Source organism: Delphinus delphis, chromosome 9 (genome assembly GCF_949987515.2).
Source record: "Delphinus delphis chromosome 9, mDelDel1.2, whole genome shotgun sequence".
NCBI classification, from domain to species: Eukaryota; Metazoa; Chordata; class Mammalia; order Artiodactyla; family Delphinidae; genus Delphinus; species Delphinus delphis.
The window spans coordinates 74,719,842-74,744,595 of NC_082691.1; the positions used below are offsets into that span (position 1 = coordinate 74,719,842).

Here is a 24,754-nt window from a genome sequence, read left to right on the forward strand (position 1 = left end):
CAAAAGTTGGCATTTAACTTAAATTGATAATGGGGAAACTGTGCTAAAGTCAGTAGCCCCCAAACTCCCGTGCAATTTATAGAGCCAGGAATAAATTATAATTCTAAGAAAAGATTTTCACTTACTATTCTTACCCTGAATTAAATGCCCAACAGATTTGTTAATCAGAAAGACCCTGAAAGAATGTATGAGTCCCAGAAATTGCTTTTCTAAGTCTCATTGGAAATTGATGTTGAGTTGATATGTTCTGTGTTGACGTACAGTAGGCATTTTGGATAAGGACTTGGGCATTCAGGATGAGCCATTCAGTAGACCTGGGCTGGAACTGTGGAATGGAAATGGGAATATATATGTAAGTTTTAAATGAGGGAGTATTTTAGAGTGAGAAAGGAGTTAAGTATTTGAGGGGGAAATCTCATATGCATTTGGTTATTTTCATGCTATTTTTGTTGATAATACAAAATGATTGATTCCATTGAAGCCACATCAGAATGATTCCATTGAAGCCACAAATTTTAGAATTTCAGAGTCATAAAATCTTGTCAGATCAGTGGTTCCCAAATGCTATTTCCTAGATTGGCTATGTAAGAATCATTAAAACATAGATTTCTGGTCTTCATTCTCAGGAACTGATGTGTTATCTGGGCTGGAGCTCTGAAATGTATACTTTTAAAAAATTTTTTATTAAGACTCCCACCCACGCATTGTTCTGATGTGTGGTCTGACTTGAAACCACATCCCTTCTTAAGAGTAGTTTTTATTTTATTCAAATTATTCTCTATTTCTTTCACTGTATTCTTCATATGATAGAAGTTTGGACTTTTTTTCCAGAGTAAAGATAACTGGATCATGTAGACGTTGCTTTTAAATTATTTTCCCATTTAGGTAGAACTGAAAAAGATATACTACCTACCATGCAATACTGCTGTTAATGATTATGCTTTAAATATTGAAGATACAATAATCATATTTATCAAATCGAATTCCCAGTTTACTTTGTGAGATAAGAATACCTATAATTGTAAATATCTGTGTTTTAATTTTTTAGGCAGAAGCTTCCATTGTTTAAAATCAGTTAATTTAGAAATCAAATTAGTATTATTTTAGTGGTTAGCCAGATACTGTTTTTTAAATTGGGTACTTACTGCTAAAAAGAGGTATGTGAATAGGCAATATATATTTTTTTGGAATAGCTTTATTATTTTTGTAAAAATGATTCATATTCTAAAATTTCCAAAGAGCAAAAAAGAATCTAAGAATCACACAAAATTCTACCCTCTCTTCTCCACTGTTTGAATGAAATACTTCCAACATTTCTCAATTTAGACACATATATATAACATTGCATAAATATACTGTACATGCTGGGTTTTCCCCTTCTTGTTTATTATATTATGTATATATTTCCAAGTTGATAAATACCTATCTACATTATTTCTGTTGGATGCCCAATTTTACACTATTTATAAGAACTATTGTCTGTTTATGTTACATTTAACCAGTTTCTTAATAGAAGGTACTTAAGTTATTTGTGTTATTTTCATTTAATGAAAAAAATTAGGATACTTTGTTACATGTACTTTATGATAGCAATTATGTAAAACAGCCAAGTGTATAGGGAAAATAATGAAAGAAAATACATCAAGACTAGGGTAGAATTTTGTTTGTTTGTTGGTGAAATTATGTGATTTTTTTTCCAATTAAAATTGTAGTTTTAAAGTTGTGTTTTAATGATTAAAAGGCATGTGTCTACATAGTTGAGACTGAAGTTAGGACAGAGTTAAGAATCAAAACCAAAGTGAGATTACTAAATCAAATAAAGTAGTTATCCATATCTAACTCAACACATTCATCTGTTGTTGAACATGAGCTGTCTGAGAAACAAAATGCCTACATCTGTACTGCATTCACAAGCTGTTTCTTGTTTAATCACTTTTTCCATAGAGCAGATTCATTTGAAACTCATGATAGTATTGTCAGACTGAGAGGCATAGTGCTGTCTTCCGCAGATCTTATCACACCATCTTTTTGGTGTAGCTTATCTCCACTTTAGTTCTTTGGAGACATGTTATAGTCTGCCTGCATTGACTATTAAGAGTATGAAATAACATATATTTTTATCTCATTCCATCTGCTATTTCCTTACCAAAATCTTTTCTTTTTTTATTAATACCATGATATGTTTTTGTGGTTACTTTGGTCATCACGGTGATATTTTGATCTCCCATATATGTTTTGGGGGGTGGGTAGGATACTGACACATGACTAAAATAACCTAAATTCATTCCATAGAAATTTCAAATATAGGAAAATAGTAATATAGAAAAAATAATGTTTGTTTTGCAGATGTTCGGTTACTGCTTAATAATGATAATCTTCTCAGGGAAGGAGCGGCCCAGTAAGTATTATGCATTATATTAACATAATTAAAGTGACATGGGAAAAAATATTTTAAAAGTGGTTTTTAGGTACTAATCCATGAAATAGATATTTGCACATCAAGTTCAAATATATGTAATAATATGTATGTACTAGGTTAGAGGAGAAATATTTTTCATCACAGGATATAGAGACACAATTATAACATGAAATTCTCTATTTATTGTGTGTTTGGCAGTGGCTTATATACTCAATACTGTATTTTGACATTTGCAAAGTTGGATAAAATTATTTTAAAAACTTTGATTTGTAAAATTGTGATACTTTAAATTTTATGCAGGTTTTACTTTCTGTTAAATGCTTGATCCTAATATATTTTTGAGAAGGACCTACTGTATAGCACAAGGAACTATATTCAGTATCTTGTAATAAGCTATAATGGAAAAAAAGTCTGAAAAAGAATATATATATGTATGTATAACTGAATCACTTTGCTGTACACCTGAAATATTGTAAATGAACTGTACTTCAGTAAAAAGAAATAGATTTTTGAGGGTTAGGAGCTTATTTTATTCATCCATAAATACCTAACATAGTATCTGACACATATTTACTTAATAAGTATTTATTAGATTTGTGAGTGATTCAAAGAACTAAGCAGTTCTAAATCCTAGTACATCATCTTTAGACCAATGACCACAATCATGACTTGCCACAACTATCTTAAGATTTCAGAGAAATAATTGGTTCTCTTTCCCTCTCTCACCTCCCTAAATAAGGCCTGTGGACCTGTATTTTAGGCTAATGGACTCCATTACTCATTTGAAAATGAGGAGATTAAACGTTTAGGTGCCTTACAAAGAGTGTTCAGTATCATCCAGTCACCTACTTTCATCTTAGTGTAGTACCCAAAATGTGAAGTCCTGACTGATGGGGGAAATTTGCTCTAATTCTATTTTTGTAATGTTTGTAAGGCTTTATTGAGTAAATTTGTTAATCCTAATGAAGGTAGAGGTTCAACAGACTTCTAGACATACCTGATTTTGCTTCTGATTTAAATTCCTGTTATTTTTTTCCCATTTTTAAATTGAAGTATAGTTGATGTACAATATTACATATGTTATAGGTATACAACATAGTGATTCACAATTTTTTAAAGTTATATTCCATTAATAGTTACTGCAAAATACGGGCTATATTCCCTGTGTTGTACAATACATCCTTGTAGCTTATTTATTTTATACTGTAAATAATAGTTTGTATTTCTTAATCCCCTACCCTTATCTTGCCCCTCCCCCCTTCCCTCTCCCCACTGGTAACCACTAGTTCTCTATATCTGTGAGTCTGTTTCTGTTTTGTTATATTCACTAGTTTGTTGTATTCTTAGATTTCACATATAGGTGATATACAGTATTTGTCTTTCTCTGACTTATTTCACTTAACATAATGCCCTCCAGGTCCACGCATGTTGTTGTAAATGGCAAAATTTCATTCTATTTTATGGCTAAGTAGTATTCCATTGTATATATTTACCACTTCTTCTTTATCCATTAATCTGTTGATGGCCACTTAGGTTGCTTCCATATCTTGGCAATTGTAAATAATGCTGCTACAAACATTGGGGTGCATGTATCTTTTTGAAGTATTGTTTTTATTTTCTTCCAATATATACCTAGGAGTGGAATTGCTGGGTCATGTGCTAGTTTTATTTTTAGTTTTTTGAGAAACCTCCATACTGTTTCCCACAGTGGCTGCACCAATGTACCTTCCCACCAACAGTGTAGGACGGTTCCCTTTTCTCCACGTCCTCTCCAGCATTTGTTATTTGTGTTCTTTTTGATGATACCCATTCTGACAGGTGTGTGGTGGTATCTCACTGTGGTTTTGATTTGCATTTCCCTAACGATTAGCAATGTTGAGCATTTTTTCATGTGCCTGTCGGCCATCTGTATGTCCTTTTTGGAAAAATGTCTATGTGTCTTTTTGCTGTTGAACTGTATGAACTATTTATTCTGGATATTAATTCCTTATCAGTCATATCATTTGCAAATATTTTCTCCCGTTCATTTTGTCTTTTTGTTTTGTTGATGGTTTCCTGTTTTGTGCAAAAGCATTTATGTTTAATTAGGTCCCTTTTATCTCCTTTGCTTTAGGAGATGGATTCAAAAAAATATTGCTACGATTTATGTAAAAGAGTGTTGTCTGTGTTTTTCTCTAGGAGTTTTATGGTTTCCAGTCCTACATTTAGGTCTTTTTTTAAATTTTATTTATTTTTTTATACAGCAGGTTCTTATTAGTCATCAGTTTTATACACATCAGTGTATACATGTCAATCCCAATCGCCCAATTCATCACTCACACACCCCCCCCCACTGCTTTCCCCCCTTGGCATCCGTACGTTTGTTCTCTACATGTGTGTCTCAATTTCTGCCCTGCAAACTGGTTCATCTGTACCATTTTTCTATGTTCCACATATATGCGTTAATATACGATATTTGTTTTTCTCTTTCTGACTTACTTCACTCTGTATGACAGTCTCTAGATCCATCCATGTCTCAATAAATGACTCAATTTTGTTCCTTCTTATGGCTGAGTAATATTCCATTGTATATATGTACCACATCTTCTTTATCCATTCGTCTGTCGATGGGCATTTAGGTTGCTTCCATGGCCTGGCTATTGTAAATAGTGCTGCAATGAACATTGGGGTGCATGTGTCTTTTTGAATTATGGTTTTCTCTGGGTATGTGCCCAGTAGTGGGATTGCTGGATCATATGGTAATTCTATTTTTAGTTTTTTAAGGAACCTCCATACTGTTCTCCATAGTGATTGTATCAATTTACATTCCCACCAGCAGTGCAAGAGGGTTCCCTTTTCTCCACACCCTCTCCAGCATTTGTTGTTTGTAGATATTCTGATGATGCCCATTTTAACCTGTGTGAGGTGATACCTCATTGTAGTTTTGATTTGCATTTCTCTAATAATTAGTGATGTTGAGCAGCTTTTCATGTGCTTCTTGGCCATCTGTATGTCTTCTTTGGAGAAATGTCTATTTAGGTCTTCTGCCCATTTTTGGATTGGGTTGTTTGTTTCTTTAATATTGAGCTGCGTGTGCTATTTATATATTTTGGAGATTAATCCTTTGTCCATTGATTCGTTTGCAACTATTTTCTCCTATTCTGAGGGTTGTCTTTTTGTCTTGTTTATGGTTTCCTTTGCTGTGCAAAAGTTTTTAAGTTTCATTAGGTCCCATTTGTTTATTTTTGTTTTTATTTCCATTACTCTAGGAGGTGGATCAGAAAAGATCTTGCTGTGATTTATGTCAAAGAGTGTTCTTCCTATGTTTTCCTCTAAGAGTTTTATAGTGTCTGGTCTTAAATTTAGGTCTCTAATCCATTTTGAGTTTATTTTTGTGTATGGTGTTAGGGAGTGTTCTAATTTCATTCTTTTACATGTGGCTGTCCAGTTTTCCCAGCACCACTTATTGAAGAGGCTGTCTTTTTTCCATTTTATATTCTTGCCTTCTTGGTCATAGATTAATTGACCATAAGTGTGTGGGTTTATTTCTGGATTCTCTATTCTGTTCCATTGATCTATGTATCTGTTTTTGTGTCAGCACCATACTGTTTTGATTACTGTAGCTTCACAGTATAAGTCAAGTCTGGGAACATGATTGCTCCAGCTCCGTTCTTCTTTCTCAAGATTGTTTTGGCTATTAGGGGTCTTTTATGTCCTTTTATCTTTTTTTTAAGAAGATGTTGGTGGTAGGAATTTATTAATTTATCTTTGCTGTGTTGGGTCTTCATTTCTATGGCAGGGCTTTCTTTAGTTGTGGCAGGCGGGGGCCACTCTTCATTGCGGTACGCAGGCCTCTCACTATCGCAGCCTCTCCAGCTGCAGAGCACAGGCTCCAGACGCACAGGCTCAGTAGTTGTGGCTCACAGGCCTAGTTGTTCCGTGGCAAGTGGGATCCTCCCAGACCAGGGCTTGAACCCATGTCCCCTGCATTAGCAGGCAGATTCTAAACCGCTGCGCCACCAGGGAAGCCCACTTTTATCTTTTAATAGCAATTTGTATTTATTATTTTTTATTGTTGGGAAAATATACTTAATATGAAGTTTAACGTTTTAACCATTTTTAGGCACACAGTTCCTTGGCATTAAGCACATACACATATTTGTGTAACCATCACCACCATCCATCTCCAGAACTTTTTATTTTCCCAAACTGAAACTCCATACCCTTTAAGCAATAATTTCCCATTCTCCCCTCCTCCTAGCCCTTGTGAACCATCATTCTATTTAATGTATGAAGTGGAGTCATACAGTATTTGTCCTTTTGTGACTGGTTTATTTTACTTAGCAGAATGTCTTCAAAGTTCATTTACGTTGGAGCATGTGTTAGAATTTCCTTCCTTTTTAACACTGAATGTGTGTGTGTGTGTTTATATACATATATATATATATACACCACATTTTGTTTATCCATTCACATGTCAGTGGACAGTCGGGTTGCTTCCACCTATTAAGTATTATATTAAAGTACATAATAAAAATCAGTTTACTTGATATCTTTGACTTTAGTTATTAGTTTCTGGGTGAATGGCCTCTTATTCCTAAGTTCTTTAAACCTTTTTAAGTTATTTATATACCCAACTAAAATTAGTTTTCTTTACAATAGCATATAGCATGTTGACAAAAGTCTTACGGAAGTAAAGAAAACATACAATGTTTATGAACTTGTAACAACAGTACTTTCATTTATTGTGGTGTTCATCGTTGCTTGTTTCCTCTTTAGTTCTTCTAGGTCCTTGATAAATGTTTCTTGCATTTTCTCTATTCTATTTCCAAGATTTTGGATCATCTTTACTATCATTAGTCTGAATTCTTTTTCAGGTAGGCTATTTCCTCCTCATTTGTTAGGTCTGGTGGGTTTTTGCCTTGCTCCTTCATCTGCTTGTGTGTTTTTCTGTCTCCTCATTTTGCTTATCTTACTGTGTTTGGGGTCTCCTTTTTGTAGCCTGCAGGTTCGTATTTCATGTTGTTTTTGGTGTCTGTCCCCAGTGGCTAAAGTTGGTTCAGTGGGTTGTGTAGGCTTCCTGGTGGAGGGGACTAGTGCCTGTGTTCTGGTGGAGAAGGCTGGATCTTGTCTTTCTGGTGGGCAGGTTCACGTCTGGTGGTGTGTTTTGGGGTGTCTGTGGCCTTATTATGATTTTAGGCAGCCTCTCTGCTAATGGGTGGGGTTGTGTTCCTGTCTTGCTAGTTGTTTGGCATAGGGTGTCCAGCACTGTAGCTTGCTGGTCGTTGAGTGAAGTTGGGTGTTGGTGTTGAGATGGAGATCTCTGGGAGACTTTCGCCGTTTGATATTACGTGGAGCTGGGAGGTCTCTTGTGGACCAGTGTCCTGAAGTTGGCTCTCCTACTTCAGAGGCACAGCACTGACTCCTGGCTGCAGCACCAAGAGCCTTTCATCCACACGGCTCAGAATAAAAGGGAAGAAAGTAGAAAGAAAGAAAGAGGATAAAATAAAGTAAGATAAAATAAAGTTACTAAAATAAAAAATAATTTTTTAAAAAAGTAAAAAACAAACAAGAAAAACCAGATGGACAGAACCCTAGAACAAATGGTGAAAGCAAAGCTATACGGACAAAATCTCACACAGAAACATACACACTCACAAAAAGAGGAAAAGGGGAAAAAAATAAATCATGCTCTCAAAGTCCACCTGCTCAATTTGGGATGATTGGTTGTCTATTTAGGTATTCCACAGATGCAGGTACATCAAGTTGATTGTGGAGACTTAATCCGCTGCTCCTGAGGCTGCTGGGAGAAATTTTCCCTTTCTCTTCTTTGTTCGCACAGCTCCTGGGGTTCAGCTTTGGATTTGGACCCGCCTCTGCATGTAGGTCGCCTGAGGGTGTCTGTTCTTCGCTCAGACAGGACTGGGTTAAAGGAGCCGCTGATTCGGGGGCTCTGGCTCACTCAGGCCGGGGAGAGGGAGGGATACAGATGTGGGGCGAGCCTGCGGCGGCAGAGGCCAGCGTGACGTTGCACCAGCCTGAGGTGCGCCATGCGTTCTCCCCGGGAAGTTGTCGCTGGATCCCGGGACCCTGGCAGTGGCGGGCTGCACAGGCTCCCCGGAAGGGAATTGTGGATAGTGACCTGTGCTTGCCACAGGCTTCTTCGTGGCGGCAGCAGCAGCCTTAGCGTCTCATGCCCAACTCTGGGGTCCGCGCTGTTAGCGGCGGCTCGCGCCCGTCTCTGGAGCTCCTTTAAGCAGCGCTCTTAATCCCCTCTTCTCGCGCACCAGGAAACAAAAAGGGAAGAAAAAGTGTCTTGCCTCTTCGGCAGGTCCAGACTTTCTGCCGGACTCCCTCCTAGCCAGCCGTGGTGCACTAACCCCTTCAGGCTGTGTTCACGCCGCCAGTCCTCTCCCTGCGAGCGGACCAAAGCCCGAGCCTCAGCTCCCAGCCCCCCCCCACCCCCGCCCCGGCGGGTGAGCAGACAATCCTCTCAGGCTGGTGAGTGCCGGTCGGCACCATCCTCCGTGCGGGAATCTCTCCGCTTTGCCCTCCGCATCCCTGTTGCTGTGCTCTCCTCCTCGGCTCCGAAGCTTTCCCCCTCCGCCACCCGCTGTCTCCGCCCGCGAAGGGACGTCCTAGTGTGTGGAAACCTTTTCTCCTTCACAGCTCCCTCAACACTGGTGCAGGTCCCGTCCCTATTCTTTTAATATTTGTTTGTTTGTTTATTAGCTGTGTTGGGTCTTCGTTTCTGTGTGAGGGCTTTCTCTAGCCGCGGCAAGCGGGGGCCACTCTTCATCACGGTGCGCGGGCCTCTCACTATCGCCGCCTGTCTTGTTGCGGAGCACAGGCTCCAGACGCGCAGGCTCAGTAGCTGCCAGCTCACGGGCCTAGTTGCTCTGCGGCACGCGGGATCCTGCCAGACCAGGGCTCGAACCCGGGTTCCCTGCATTGGCAGATTCTCAACCACTGCGCCACCAGGGAAGCCCCGTCCCTATTATTTTGCCTCTGTTTTTTCTTTTTTCTTTTGCCCTACCCAGGTACGTGGGGAGTTTCTTGCCTTTTGGGAAGTCTGGGGTCTTCTGCCAGCGTTCAGTAGGTGTTCTGTAGGAGGTGTTCCACGTGTAAATGTATTTCTGATGTATCTGTGGGGAGGAAGGTGATCGCGTTTTACTCTTACGCAATCTTCCCCTCCCCCCCCAGTACTTTCAAAGTAACCTTTTCCTCTGAGTTCTCTGTGGTAAATAAATGTGTAGGTTGTTTCATGTAGGTGCAAAAATTAGTGAATTTTTTTAAAGTTAAGGAAATGAGAAACTTCGTTTGTTTTTTGTTTTTTAACATCTTTATTGGAGTATAATTGCTTTACAATGGTGTGTTAGTTTATGCTTTGTAACAAAGTTGTTTTTTGAAAGAAGAGTTTTTCCCCTGCAGAGTAAAGTTTAATGAAGGTCAGAAAAATATTCATAATTATATAAGTGGTATGAAACAGTTACACATTTGAATAAAAAATGATGAAAGCATTGAAATTTTATTTGTCCAAAGCAGTATTTATCTGATGACTGTTACATTTAAATAAATTGGAGTTCTTTTTAAAATAATTGGAATGTGAGCTATATTTCTCTTTTATTATGAACCAAATTTCAGGGACAGTCTTGGTCCGTGTTTCAAGAGGTATATACATTAAATGCCTGATATTCTGATCTTTTAAGGAGATTAGTCTTTGAGGAAATCAGCACCTAATGATAAAACAAGATGTTTATAGTATGACCTCAAAAAACATCAAAACCTTCAGTAGAATCTTCACGTTTTCTTGCATGTTGTTATAGTCTCAGTAAGTGATTGCTAACTAGATGAACAAGAATAGAAAGAATTGATTCTTTTAGTTGACTTCAGTAGTGGTCTTTGTACAGAAGAATTTCTCAAAACTCTTTGTTCAGATTCATTTTGCAGACATCTGAAGTTATCTGTGAAGTACAGAAATACACCTTAAATCATTGATTGACTTTAGAATTATATTACTCTGGTTCACAGTGTCCTGTCTGTGAAATAATTTTCAAACAAACATGCTGCTACCCCCATTGTTCACTTGACTTGGTTCTCAATTACTTCTGAAATACCTCCAAACCTGGTTTCATCCTCAAAAGATAATGTATCACCTGTCATTGAGGCTGTCCAGACCTATATAACATAAGCTTGGAAAGCATTATAAAAACATTTAAAATGTGTCCTAGTGGCAGTTTCACCAGAGTAAGTGCATAGCCATAGTCCTATTGCTTCTTCAATTGCAGTTTTTGATACTGAATTTCTTTTATACAAGTACAGCTCCTTCTGTGTACTTCTTTTCCTCCATTCTTCCACCTTTTTCCTGTTGCTTTAACTCTTTTAATTTTAAATTTATTTTTGAGAAATTCCTCTTCCTGTCTTTTTGTAAGGGGGGGGAAACATGGCTATTCTTAAAAGTGGTTCTAATGGGACATCTTTACTGAAGGGCATAAAATTCAGTGTATTTCATAGTAAAATTAGGCATACTGAAGACTTGGTACTCTCAAGTCTAGAAAACTTTGAAATATCTAGAAATAGCCTTTTATTCAACAGACATATGAATGCCAGACTTCACTGTGATGATGAGACAAATAAACCTCATAGGGATTTTCCAATGGGGAGTCAGACATGTTGAATTTCTGGCCACCTGAAATAAAATATAGCGGCATACCAAAGACCTTTGGAGCCCAAAGGAAGAAATTTAAAATTTCTATTTAGAGATGGTTTGAGCTAAGTTTAAATGATGAAAGCAATTCAAATAGTAAATAAGAGAGATGATGTGGAAACACATGGTGAAAAGTATAAGATGTGAATGACTAATGGTAAAGGGTATAAAAAAAAATCTAAATACAGGAACAGGTGACTTAGAAATGGGTGATTGGGCTACAGAACTCTACAAGGGCAGAGAAATTATTGTTTTCACTGTGTCTAATAGAGTGCTTAACACCTAAATATTTGCATGGGTAGAGGGGTAGGTAAATGGATGATGAGTGGGTAAATGGAGTAAGTTTTCTGAACTAGAAGGGACTTGGAAGTCATCTAGTTCAAACCCGTCTTTTTTGTGGATATGGTAAGTGGGGCCCATACTAGCTAATATCAGGGTTCGAACAAAACCTAGATATTCTGTAATCTGACTCCTAGGTTAATGAGTACCTTTCCTGCCATACTGCGTAATTGTCACCTGTTTAACTTGCTTTGAGCATTTAAGATACAGTTTTACTTATTTCATATTCATTGTCTTCTTTTCAGATTTCCTGTTCTTACCCCGCTCCCAGATTATAGATGAACGGGGTTTGATATGAGCAGTAAAGGACCCAAGACCAAATTACTATCTAAATTTATTATTTAAATATGTCTTTTACTGGAAAGGGAACCCTAAATTCTAAGTGATTTAGAATACTTTTTAATCTCAAACATACTTTTGAGATAAATTCATTTAAGGGATAGTAACTGCCTAGGTATGCTGGGGCTATTCCTAGGAAAATTACAGTTTTAATGAATAAAGAAAATCTCCCTTTCCCTCCATATGTTTCTATATTTACCCCCATCTTTTTTTGACATGCAGTGTCAGGAATTTGACAGCTAGGAATTTAATCCTACTTTGCTGTTTTTACATTTACTAGTCTCCTGTTAACTCATCAGTAATGCTTTGCTCAATCTCCTCTCTCGAGGAGATTCAGTAGCTAACACCTAAAAATTCAGTGGACATGTTACCATCCAGGGTAATCTGAAAAGCTTCCAAGTAGATTAGATTTAGAGATGTACTCCTAAATTTAAAAATTCTCAGTATCTTTCCTAGTAAGTGGAAGAAATTTCCTAGGTTATAGACTTAATAAAATACAGTGTGATCTTTATTTTTTAGGTAATTTTTTTGTGCTATGAGAGTTTTTCCTACAAATGTATTATGTAATTATGTAATACATTATTCTTTACTCATATGAGAGTAGAGAGAGGCTTTATTCTTGGATCTATCTCGTCACCATTTCCTAGTTCAGACTCTCAGCTGTTCTAACATGGATGTTTGCCTAATGATAGCCCAACTGCTTTTCTGGCTCTAGTTGCTCCACCACCCAATTGTCATATACACTGCTGCCAAATTAATCTTCAGAAGTAGTTCGCGGTTGTCTTTTCTCAAAAAGCTTCTGTAATTCTGCTTTGCCTCCCAAATGAAGTAATTTTTCCATCGTACAGGGCCTTTCAGTTGAAGGCAGTAAATATAACTGAACACCTGCTATGTGCCAGGCATTGAGCTTGGTGCTTTCTATGATGTTGGACTTAACCTATCTTCTCCTCTTGTATTTTGCTCATCTTGGTCCCTCTAATTGAATTACTCTTCTCATCCCTCCAATTTCTGCAAGACCAGAGAGCCTACCTATTATTTCAAGGCCATTTCTCAGTATCACTTCCATTATGATATCACCCCTGATTCTCTTTTCTTCTTACCCTTGCCTCAACAGAATGTAGTTTTTAAAAATATATATTCTCTGTGATGTTTATTGGTCATTCTCTTATGGTACTTTCTGCTTTGTGTTATATTATGTTTATCATAGCTCCTATTCAACTGTAAGCCCTTTGATCTGTCTAATTACTCTTTGCATCTCTCACAGCACCTACTCTGTTTCCCGGTATGTTGTATACTAAATGTTAGTATATACTTGAATAGTTGGATATGTCTTATAAGTGGCTAACCTTTACTTTCAGGGTTTTGAAGGAAAGGACTGATTATATTTACTGATTTAATTTTTTTGCTAAGCATTGAAAGCTGGATGTCATTCTCCAGTTTTTAAAAAGCCATACCTATATAATATTTATACCTAATATAAGATCAGTAGTAGAGAATTACATTTTTATTTAACTTGCCATGTGCAGTGCAGGAGACTTTTATTTGACAGTGAATTGTTTGTGATTTTTTTGAGAACATTAAATACGTAATTTTAAATAATTGACCCTTTTCTTTTTTAGTGCATTTGCACAATATAACTTGGACCAGTTTACTCCAGTAAAAATTGAAGGTTATGAAGATCAGGTATGTTTCATATAAACACAGGATCTGATATTCTTTATTTCATTTATAATGGTTAGTGTATCCTGCAAGAATTGTGAAGTGGTATGTTTAAAGGTTAAAAAAAAAAGCGTTCATTTTAATCATAGCCACTTAGGAGCAAAGTAATTGAAAATGTAGTTTCTTTTGTTGAGACCAATAATGCTATTAGCAGAAAGTTCCTTTTAGAAATATTCAAGTGTAATTATTTTAAGATTTTAGAAGATAATTGCTTTAAATCTACTTTCTTGTTTTTTATAGGAAAAAAATCAATCCTATATTAATCCAAAATCTAGAGTTTATATTAGTAAGATTTATGTCATAATTTAGTTGCTCCTGAATTCTACAGTTCTTCATGTGAGTAACTTAGCATTTAGTAATTATTAAATCTTTTCTTTCCAAAGTACAAGTTGGACTTGCTAAGCAAAGAAAAGCCCCAAAAGTCACTAGCATTCTTAGTTTTTATTTTTTTGGTTTAAAGTTACTAGTAATTGAACAGTGATTGTGTTTCTATAATGCTTACATGAAGCACAATTTATATAAAACAATATGAAGAAGGAACTGGAGGTAAAACATAAGAGAGAGTAGTAACAATTAGTTCTCAGTGGCAAATTATATTAAAGCTTGCATTTGGCATTATTCATTATGTAATATGTAGTCTCGTAGTTATAGGGGAAAAAGAAAGACCAGACAGAAGATGACTTATAACTGAAGGGAAAAAGTAAACGTGGGTAGGTAGGTAGGTAGATAGATTTATGCATGTGTGTATACACACACATACATATAAAGGCATGTAGTGTTTCATTTCATGAAGCTCTTAAATTTTTTTCCTTGGGAGATTTTGTGTTTTTGATTTTTTTTTTAACTGTTATAAACAGTGCTGTACTGAATATCATTGTACCTCTGGGCACATGGACCATTGTTTTGTTAAGGTAAATCCCTAAAAGAATTGCTGGATCCGGGGATGCATCCTTTTAAAATGTCGGATAGCTCTCAAACTCATTTTATGAACCTACTGTAATTTTAATACTTAAACCTAATAAATATAAAACAAAAAAAGCAAACTATACTAATCTCACATATGACTATAGGTTTTAAAACTTTAAACAGATATTAACAAACAGAATCCAGAAATATATCAAAAGAATAATATGCCAAGACTAAATAGAATTTATTACAGGAATGCAGGAGTGGTTCCATGTAAGGCAATATATTGCTCTTATCGCTTAATCAGCAAATAAAGAGAAAAACCTTATGATACATCAATAGACAGTGAAAAGGGATTTGAAAACTCCAGCAGCTAATCCTCATTACAAAAACCCTAAGTAAAATAGGGATAGAAGAAAACCTCTTAAATATAATATACTGTTTAACGAAAAACAGTAGTAAATATCAAACTGTAAACACTAATATAATTTTAGTTAACATAGAAAGTTAGCCAGGTATGTCAACTTATCACCATTATTATTTATCATAAATGGAAGTATAGCAAATAAGACAAGAGAATGAGAACTCTTAAAGCTTTGGAAAAGAACAGAAAACTCTTAGGTGACATGATTTATATATTTAGAAATAGTGAGAAACTCCCATAAATTAACCTCCCAACCAAAATAACCTATTAGACTTAACAGAATTTTGTGAGATGGCTGAATTTAAGGTAAGTGTACAAAATGCATTAACTTTCCTCTATTGTGGCAAGTAGGGACTTACACTAGTAGTGGTTGGAGGAGGAGGAGTTTCATTTTAAATAGTGGTAATACTGAACATAAACCTTAACAAGAAATGCATAGGATTGTGAAGAAAATGGTGGTTATTTTGAAACACATAAAACAGGTTCTGAGCAAATGGAAGAGCACGCTGAATTCCATTTTGAGGTAGAAAGTTAAATTATTTAAAAACTAAAATATGAATTTAATGCAGTTTGATTAGAATCCTGATAGTTTTTTAATTGGTCAAAATTTTCATAAACTTTATGTGAAAAACATGCTTGAAGAAACACAAGAAAATGTAAGAGTGGTGAGAGACAATTGCATTGCTAGATAGCAGAAGGTGCTTTACAACCAATGTAAAGTCAAATCAGCGTGGTATTGTGTAGACAAATAGATCAATAAAGCAGCATATCAAGCCAGAATTTAGTCCCAAAATATATGAATATTTTTATACATGATAAGGTTATAATTTAGACAGACATATAATAAAGGGTATTGGTACCACTGGTTTCTGTCAACTACATATGCCATATAGTTAAACCAGTCCTCTGTCTTACAATATATAGAAATAAATTTCAGGTGGATTAAAAATTTGTAAAATGACTAGAATTTTAGGAGAAAAGAGTCTACATGTATAATTAAGGGCAGAGGAAACCATCTTAAATAAGACTGGAAACCCAGAAACTATAAAAGAAAAGATGGACATTTTGCTACATATCAATTATTTTAACTGTAGAATAAAACAAATACCTCAAATAAAGGACTCTTATAAATTAGTAATAAAAAAACCCACCCAGATGAAAAATATTAAAAAATATTTGCTCACAGAAAATGGCCCACAAACTTGGAGATATTTAGACCTGTGAGCGAGAGAAATATAATTAAAGTAATGAGATATATTTTATACTCATCAGACTGAAAAAAGATCTGTATACCTGTTGATGGTGATAATTTGAAGGGAAGCATCTCATATATTGTTTGCAGAAATGTAGATTATCACAGCCATTTCTGGAAAGCAGTCTAATTATGTATTAAAAATTAAAAATATACAAACCCTTTACCTACTGTCCTCACTGCTGAGAATCTATCTAAGAAAAATAGAAGCATCCAGTGGAAATAGAAACATTAGTATGTTAGAATATATGTACAATAATACTTTAACATTTTTAATGTGCCTATCCCTCCTCCCAAAAAGAGAACAGCCTGGAAATAAAGAGATGGTCCAACAGTAGTGGAATGGCAGAATAAATTGTTATACCCACATCATGGGATAGTATGCAACCATGAAAAAGAATAATGAGAGGTTTACCAGTTGACTCTGAAGGATTTCTATAAAGTGTTGATGTTGAAAAAAGCCAGATGCAGAAAAATATGTGTGCATTTTCGTTCCATTCTTGTAGAACAGTGGCCAATAAAAACCCCTGGATGTGTGTGTATGTATATATAGATGTGTATGTATTTATCTGTGTAGGATAATATGACTGAAAAAAATTCAGAAGGGTACATCCTGTGTTTGCATAATTTACATCAAAGGGGTGGGGGAGTCCTGACATAGGTATAGAGTCAAAGATTGGGAGAGTCGCATGGGAAGGAAAAAGAGTGAAATTTTTTAAAAGAAAGCACAGAACGTCAAATTTATGCGTGTATAATTTAAATGCACATAAATGAAGAAATTACATTTGTTAAAATTTGGAAGTCAGTTGAAAACAACTGTCAGTGATTATCTTAATAAAAACAAGCAGCAGGCACTTAACAGTAGATGAGATTGTGGGCCCAGCAGTAATGTAGGACACACTGAAGAGGATTCTAAGTGGATTAAAAACATACCCTTGGGGCTTCCCTGGTGGCACAGTGGTTGGGAGTCTGCCTGCCAGTGCAGGGGACACAAGTTCGTGCCCCGGACTGGGAGGATCCCACGTGCCGCGGAGCGGCTGGGCCCATGGGCCATGGCCGCTGGGCCTGCGCGTCCGGAGCCTGTGCTCCGCAGCGGGAGAGGCCACAGCAGTGAGAGGCCCGCGTACAGCCAACAAAACAAAACAAAACAAAACATTCACTTGTAACCGTTCTCAGTGAAGGTTATTACCAGTTCCTTAGTTTTGAGGAACTGGAGACTGTCCATAGTTCTCAAAAACAAAACAAAACCTGACTCCAGTAGGGTATTAGACAATGGATTTTTTTTTCCCCCACCAGGTAGCTGGATGTTATATTGGGAGAAAATCAGATCCACTGATCTGAGCTGCATGAGAGCAGCTTCATTGTCTTTATAGTCTACTCATTTGAAGTATTATACTTGGGCCATATAGTTAAACCAGTTGCTTGGAATAGAATTATTTTATAGTTTTAAGGAAAAAGTTCAAGTGAATGTATAATATATCAGTATTTAAATGCTATTTAAAATTTTTTTTTCCCCAAAATCCATTGCATCATTGAAGGTATTGATTACAGAACATGGTGACCTGGGAAATGGAAAGTTTTTGGATCCAAAAAACAGAATCTGTTTCAAATTTGATCACTTAAGAAAGGAAGCAACTGATCCAAGACCATACGAAGCAGAAAATGCAATTGAATCTTGGAGAACTTCAGTAGAAGCTGCTCTGCGAGCTTATGTAAAAGAACATTATCCAAATGGGGTCTGCACTGTAAGTTATCCAGTGTGCACTTTTTTCTTTTGTATTATGTAAATATGACAGTGATTTTGTGATATCTTGAAATTTATAGTAACTTACAGAGTGGACATTTTATAATTTAATATTCCCTTTTTTTGAAGTAAATATTTCTAAGAATGTTTACTATTTTTTTCAAGAAACTTTAAATAGTAAATGTATTATGATAGTCAAAAATGGAAAAATGGTTGTACCTTGAATTAAATCCAAGTAGTAATTCTCATACATTGATTTGAGGAACATGATATGATGAGATTCTTTAATGTCATGTTCATGACTCATCTCCCTAAGTTTACATCAAACTTCTTTTCATTAAATTACAAAACCTTAGAACAAATAAAATTATTTGGAAGTGAACTCTTGTCCTCGTGTGTTTTATAATCAAATTTCTTAAGGTTTTAAATGTGGTTCTTTCATAGGTTTAACCTATTTTTTATTTTCAGGATAAAATATGATAGAAAGTAGGAGTACTTTTTTTTTCTTTCATAGCCTGTGCCTAGCTATGCTTTTTAGTCCCCCACATTTGTGTTTCTGTGATCTTCTCCATAGCCAGTGATCTTTTGAAATGCAAATCAGATCATGAAATCTCCTGCTTGAAATTCTTCAAAGATTTCGTGTTGCACTTAGGATAGAGTCCAGGCTTCTGAACGTGGTTTTCAAGGCCCTGTGAACCTGGCCTCTGCCTACCTCTCCAGCCTAAGATGACCATACATCCTGGTTTATACCTGCTGTCCCAACATAATTATTAGTATTACCAATAGCCACCTCATTTCACTCAAAAGATTCCTGATTAGGACAAAAATTCATATGGTTGCCTTAAGTATCTAGCTCTCAATAATTATTTGAGAAGTATAGCAACATAACCTAAAATACCTTACAGGTTCTTTGAATTATAACCGTGTTGATTAGGATTATTTTGGAAGAATACCTCAAGAATAAGGTGGTGAGGTTGAGTTAGAGGGTCCTTACTTGTTCCCAGGGGATCGAAAGACAAATTATTCATTACTTTTTTAAAGCAGTTGGCAAGAGGTGAAATAACATCACCATACCATTGCAGGCATTCTCTTAGTGAACTTTCTTAGTTGTAAGTAAATTAACTTTCTCACTTCTATCTCACTACTTTTTTATTTTAAATGTCTAGAGAAATGGCAACCCCTGAGATTGTGGGATGTTTATGCATATTTTGAGAGTACAGTTATTTTTTTCCAATAAATTGTACTTCATTAATTGTGAGCTATTTTATGATTCACTAAGAATCTGTGATTAGGTGTACATATTTAAGTATTTGTTTCTCTAGCTACTGTATTGGAATGATGACCTACTTTGTATTCTTTTATATGTTCTTGCCAAAATGCTGTACAATTTTCAGTATTTTGTAGATGTTTAAAGTTGGACATTCTGTGGCCCTAAATTCACTCTTGTGTTTATTTTCTTTACCAACAAGGTATATGGTAAAAAAATAGATGGACAGCAGACCATTATTGCATGCATAGAAAGCCATCAGTTTCAAGCAAAAAACTTTTGGTAAGTTAAAAATTTGTGTATTGGGGAATTTTGATACTGCTTATTCTCTTTGTAGTTCTTTATTGATTGGGCCTATACCTTGTTTCTGTATAATTGACTAAGAACAATATACTATAAAACTTCAGCCTTTTTATATAAGAAAAATATCTGTTCCGTAATCAACCTGATCTTTCAAAGGTGGCAGTAAATCTATTGACACTCAGTGAAAAGAAGGTGGGAGAGCATGGGGTGTTTTTAGACTAGCAAGCAGCATTCTGAGGGAACACGCGTGCCTGTGAGCAGACCAGTTGGCAGGCCCATATGCCCATTCTGTGAAGGGGTTGTTCCTGAATGAGACTTACATGGGGGAGGAAGGCAGATGTACTTACAAAGTGAAGAATGATCGCGTTTTGGTACGTGAATTTGGTGACTCTGAAGTAGATGTTTTCGTGTGGATTGCTTTCTGCTTGGTTGGCCAATGTGAGGAAGTAATGATATGTTTTGTCCAGCGAGGCAAATTACAGTCATGCCTTACAATTTTTATACAAATCATTTGATTATCCCTTGTAAAAGTCCAGCTCCCCAAAGCACTGATTTGCACTTTAACAAGTTGTTGGGCCTTTTTATTCTTAGACAAGACTATTTCTGAGATATCTCCTGTTACAAAATTCTGTGGCTCTCCAAGACTTTATAAGTTCAGAATTGAATGAAATCTTTACTTTTATCCTCCCTTTTGATAATACATTCTAAGGCCATCAGAGTAAGTATGGTCATAGTGTTTACCTTTTAAGTATATTAGTCTTTGACTTGTTAGCTGAGTTGGTTGGTGGTGCTGTTAAGGGTAGAGTAGCAGGTATCAGTAACCCCTGTGGACCACTTTGGTCTATGGCCCAAGGTTGCTCCACTACTTAACCATCACAGGAATAGAGGCAGGTTACAGGAACTTTTGGAGGAAAGAGATCCATTATCACTGAAGGAAAATAAATTCTATTTGTAAACATAGGCCTTAATGACAAGCTGCAGTTTCCTAAATATTCTGTTGTATTAACTCACTTGTATGGCCTTGATATAGATGTAGTTTCTCCATTTTTGGCCTAAAAACTTGTAGCATTAATTTACCAGTATCCTAAGAAATAAGTCTTCACAAAATTGCTATTAATTTGTGCTGTTTGTGCCAGGATATATATAATAAAATCAATTTTGTTGGGATTGAACTCGTTACTAAGTTTTAGTTTAAAATATATAAATATATATATATAAAATAAAATAGTAAATTTACTAGTTTTCAGAAATACAGTTTGAGTGTTAGCATATATAAAATGAAAATGATGTCCTTGAATTTTCTAGTCTGTTTCACTTCACATATCTGAATTTTTTTTCTAAACTACCACTATGAACATTATATCATTGAAGCTAAAAATCACTTACACTTTTTGGAAAAGATAATTTTTTATGACATTCCAAAGTGCTAGACATCACATATCACAATAACCTCAGTAAAATCTAAATATTTTGGTACAAGGAAATTACTTCAGTTCACCTCAAATGCAGAGAGCATAAAAATCACAAGATTCTAGTCATGGTCATTTCTTAGATTTCACTAGGGACATTCTTTTCTTGGTCTCTGCTGTTTCCCTAACATCTAGCAGTATTGAGGGCTCAATAAATGTTTGTTGAATAAATACACATTTCTAATTAAAGCATTAATAGAAGAGAAGGGAAGAATATAATTAAAGGCTAGGACATCTTGACTGTTTACTCCATTGATGAAAGAAAGGGTACTGTCTATGCAGTGCAGTTTACTATTACTATATAGTAATGCCTTTGGAAGGATCTTTTGAAATAGCTCTCAAATTGGTATGATTACTTGATTTGGAATTCCTTTTTCCTTTTTTTTTTTTAATTTTCACGATCAGTGGTGATATATGTATGTTGTCACTATAAATCAGAAATGTGTATGCTTAGAACTCACCAGTGCTTGATAGTAATACCTAAATAAAAGGGAATAACTTCTTTTGGAATCATGAAATAAAAATGAATAGATCTAAGTTCTTTTTCCAGTCAAGCTTCAATGGATAATTTTGGCTAAGTCACTCAAAATCAAAACATGTTATAAAATTATCTTTTATTTTGTAGAACATATACATTGTTCTAATAATAGTACTTTTCAAATGATAAGTGTTAACTTTAAGTATGAGAGTGCTATCATTCTGCAGGTTTTTGTGATTGGGCAGACTGCAAGAATATTGAAGGGAACCCAGAAATAATTCTGTAGCAAAGCCAGTATAGTGATCCATTAGCTCTGTGACTGTTTTAGAAATATATACTGTTTTAAAAAAAACAGGTATAAGTTTACATATCAGAATATGTCTTTAGTATGCAAAAGAGCAAATAGAGGTCAGAAGAAAAGGAGTTGCTATGAAAAGCCTGTCAGGAAAAAATTAGGATAAAATTAATTATCTAGGAGACAAAAATGAATAACATGCCTGTTGCTTGTTTGTAATGTCACTTCACAGTTTCTTACGATTAATCTGTATCAATTTTATACCAAAACTCATTTTGGGATCTAGGAGGAGGATGTATGTACCTTTTATGTGGAAACTTTAAGTCTAAAATTGGAAAAGGGAAAAAAATCTGATGCTTATAACCCTTTAAAGCCCTTCTCTTTCCAGATATCAAAATCTCCTTAAGAATATTGCATTACTATCTATTCTTTTAAAATTACAGGACTTTGTATCATTCACTGGATGGTAAACTTGTGAAAGCCCCTGGTAATCTGAACATTTATTCAGTTTTTTCTTAATTAAAGCGTAAGTCAGAAAACTGATGTAGTTTTGAACTGTATTTTAAGCCTTAGCTTTAGAGTTCTGAGGTTGCATCCATTATATAGGTCATTTTTTATCAGCAGGATGAAGATTAAATGTAGCTCATAACTGAACGTAACCTCTTGATTCTTTTGAATATTTCAGGGATTAAAAAAAAGAATGTCCAGCATCCATTCCCCACACTCTCTCATACTGTAGCGTGAAATTTAAATCTGGAACTTAAAATTTATTCAAATTATTTTCCCTACCTTATTTATAGCGGCTGTTTTTATTTTTAAGGAATGGTCGTTGGAGGTCAGAGTGGAAGTTTACAATCACTCCTTCAACCACTCAGGTGGTTGGCATCTTGAAAATTCAGGTATGAAATAAAAAGAATTTGCTGATCTCTAGATGATTCTGAGCATAGAAGCAGCTAATTCATATGTTTACATTTTCATAGTACTCAATAACTGTTTCTTTTCCAGGTCTTTGTTTTGAGGTAATGGGAAAAACAAGTAGTGCTGATTTCATCTTTTAAATAACCTTGCAGTTCATTTCCTAGTCATCAGAAATCTGCAAGGATAGCTGACAGATTCTAAAAACACAGCTAAAATTAGATGCTACCATTTGGTCTGCTCTTCATACAATTTGTTCATCCAAGCATCTTCTGAGTTTGAGTTGTGCTGTTCTGTCTTTTGAATTGGAGTGGAGTTGAGTGAGGTATAATATTAATATATGTGTGTGTATAGATGTATAAGTATATATATATGTTAACACATGTACATACTACATATATCTTAAGTATCTTCTGTACTCATATTTGGCTTCTTATATGAAACCCACTAGAATTGACTCAGTGTAAGCTCAAATGTTTCTATAGAAGAAATTTGATAACTAAGAGGATTTAAATATGAATATTACTAAATAAGTTAAAGAAGAATACTGACTAATTTCTTTGTATCTTGGATCACTTATTTATTCAATACATTTGTTGCTTAACTAGCATGAAAGGTATTATGCTAAGAGCCATAAAGGAATAAAAATGAATCAGATGCACTGCTCTATCATTTGACTCCAGCATACATTATTTCTAGTCTTTTATCCTATTACTTGTATGTCTTGGTGTGGCTATCGTTTAGGGGCTAGAAAATAGAGGTTATGAGCATGGATTCTGAAACCAGACTGCCTGAGTTTGAATCCCAGCTCTGCCAGTTATTAGCTGTATGACATCAGGAAGTCATTTAAGCTCTTTCTGTTTCCTCATCAGCTAAAAAAAAGAAAACAGCAACAATGAAATAGCTCATGCAATTTTTTGAAGATGAGTTAATATGGGCAAAATGATTAGAACAGAGCCAGACATAAAGTGCTTATTGAATGGTAGTCATTATTGTTGACATTATTTTTTCCTTCAGTTAGGCCTCTAGCTCTCACCTGGATGATTTCTGAGATGTGAGATGTGCCCCTGTTGGGCCAGAGCTTGTTGAGAGCCAGGATTGGCTGGTTCTGTCTTCAGCACTTGGCATGATGCCTGGTTTATAATGGTTACTTTATTTTGTTGATTGGTTGGACCCTTTGCCATCTCCTAATCCACTTTTTTACATTGCCATCAAGAAAGGTGATTTTTAAAAATTTAAATCTGGATATGTTACTTGCCACTTCAGACCATTTTAGTGGTACACTCACCTACTAGATAGTCCAGACATATTTGCATGGCATAGGAGGCCCAGGGTTGACTCGTCACCTACCTGTATATTCCGCCAGCCACAGCTCCTACTCCCCAAACTCGCACACATTCCAGTCCTAAGTGCCTGCAGGCCTTTCCTAAAGTATGCTCTTCTCTACTAAGCTCAGTTTCCTCACCTTCCCTAGTTTGTTAAACTCATTTTACTAAGCCCAAGTACAGTGTTACCTCTTTTCTGAAGTCCTTTTTTATGTCTCAGAGAGAGTCTGGAGTATTGCTAATGTACTTTGTACGTACCTCTTACTGTGTTGTGTTGAAATATGAGGTCAGGGGCTGTCTTTTTAAAAGCTTTGTGTCTCTAGAACTTCCTGTAGTAGCAGTCATATATAGTAATCACTCAGTTAATGTTTATTGAATAAATTCATGTCTTTGAATTTGAGGAATTAAATGGTTGGTGGAAATACACAAAACAAGAGTGGTGTTGGGAGATAATACTGTGAGTTTGATTTTGGAAATCTTGAGTTTAGATACCAGTAGAACATCTATGAGGTAGAAATGTGCAGCAGTCCAGTCAATGGAGGGCTTGCCTGAGTAACTGCAGGAACTGCTACCTAGTTCCTCGCTAGCCTAAGGGCAGGAAGAGGCTCGCTGGAGTTTAAGGTCAGGAGCTCAGTAGAGAAGACTAGGTTAGAGCTGAAATCGGTAGTCATCTGCATTGATGTGATTGTTAAAGCCATGAGGATCTTGATAACTCCTGTAATATGGTTTCTGTAATTTCTTTTTCTAATAGGTTCATTATTATGAAGATGGTAATGTTCAGCTAGTGAGTCATAAAGATATACAAGATTCCCTAACAGTGTCTGTAAGTAATTAATTCCAAAATAAAATTTAAACAACCTAATACTTCTATACA

The 24,754-nt window shown here is 35.7% G+C and overlaps 1 protein-coding gene across 2 annotated transcripts in view; it reads left to right on the plus strand.

Moving 5' to 3' along the window:
* CAPZA2 (capping actin protein of muscle Z-line subunit alpha 2) overlaps positions 1-24,754 on the plus strand; it is a 56,221-nt gene that overhangs the window by 26,420 nt on the left and 5,047 nt on the right. Inside the window, exons 3-8 of one of the 2 annotated variants that reach the window (XM_060020783.1) lie at positions 2,347-2,398; positions 13,403-13,466; positions 17,623-17,829; positions 19,298-19,377; positions 22,461-22,539; positions 24,632-24,703. In XM_060020783.1, the coding sequence (XP_059876766.1) occupies positions 2,347-2,398; positions 13,403-13,466; positions 17,623-17,829; positions 19,298-19,377; positions 22,461-22,539; positions 24,632-24,703 (554 nt within the window). The remainder of the gene's footprint in view (positions 1-2,346; positions 2,399-13,402; positions 13,467-17,622; positions 17,830-19,297; positions 19,378-22,460; positions 22,540-24,631; positions 24,704-24,754) is intronic. The other variant, XM_060020785.1, reaches the window with a different exon arrangement.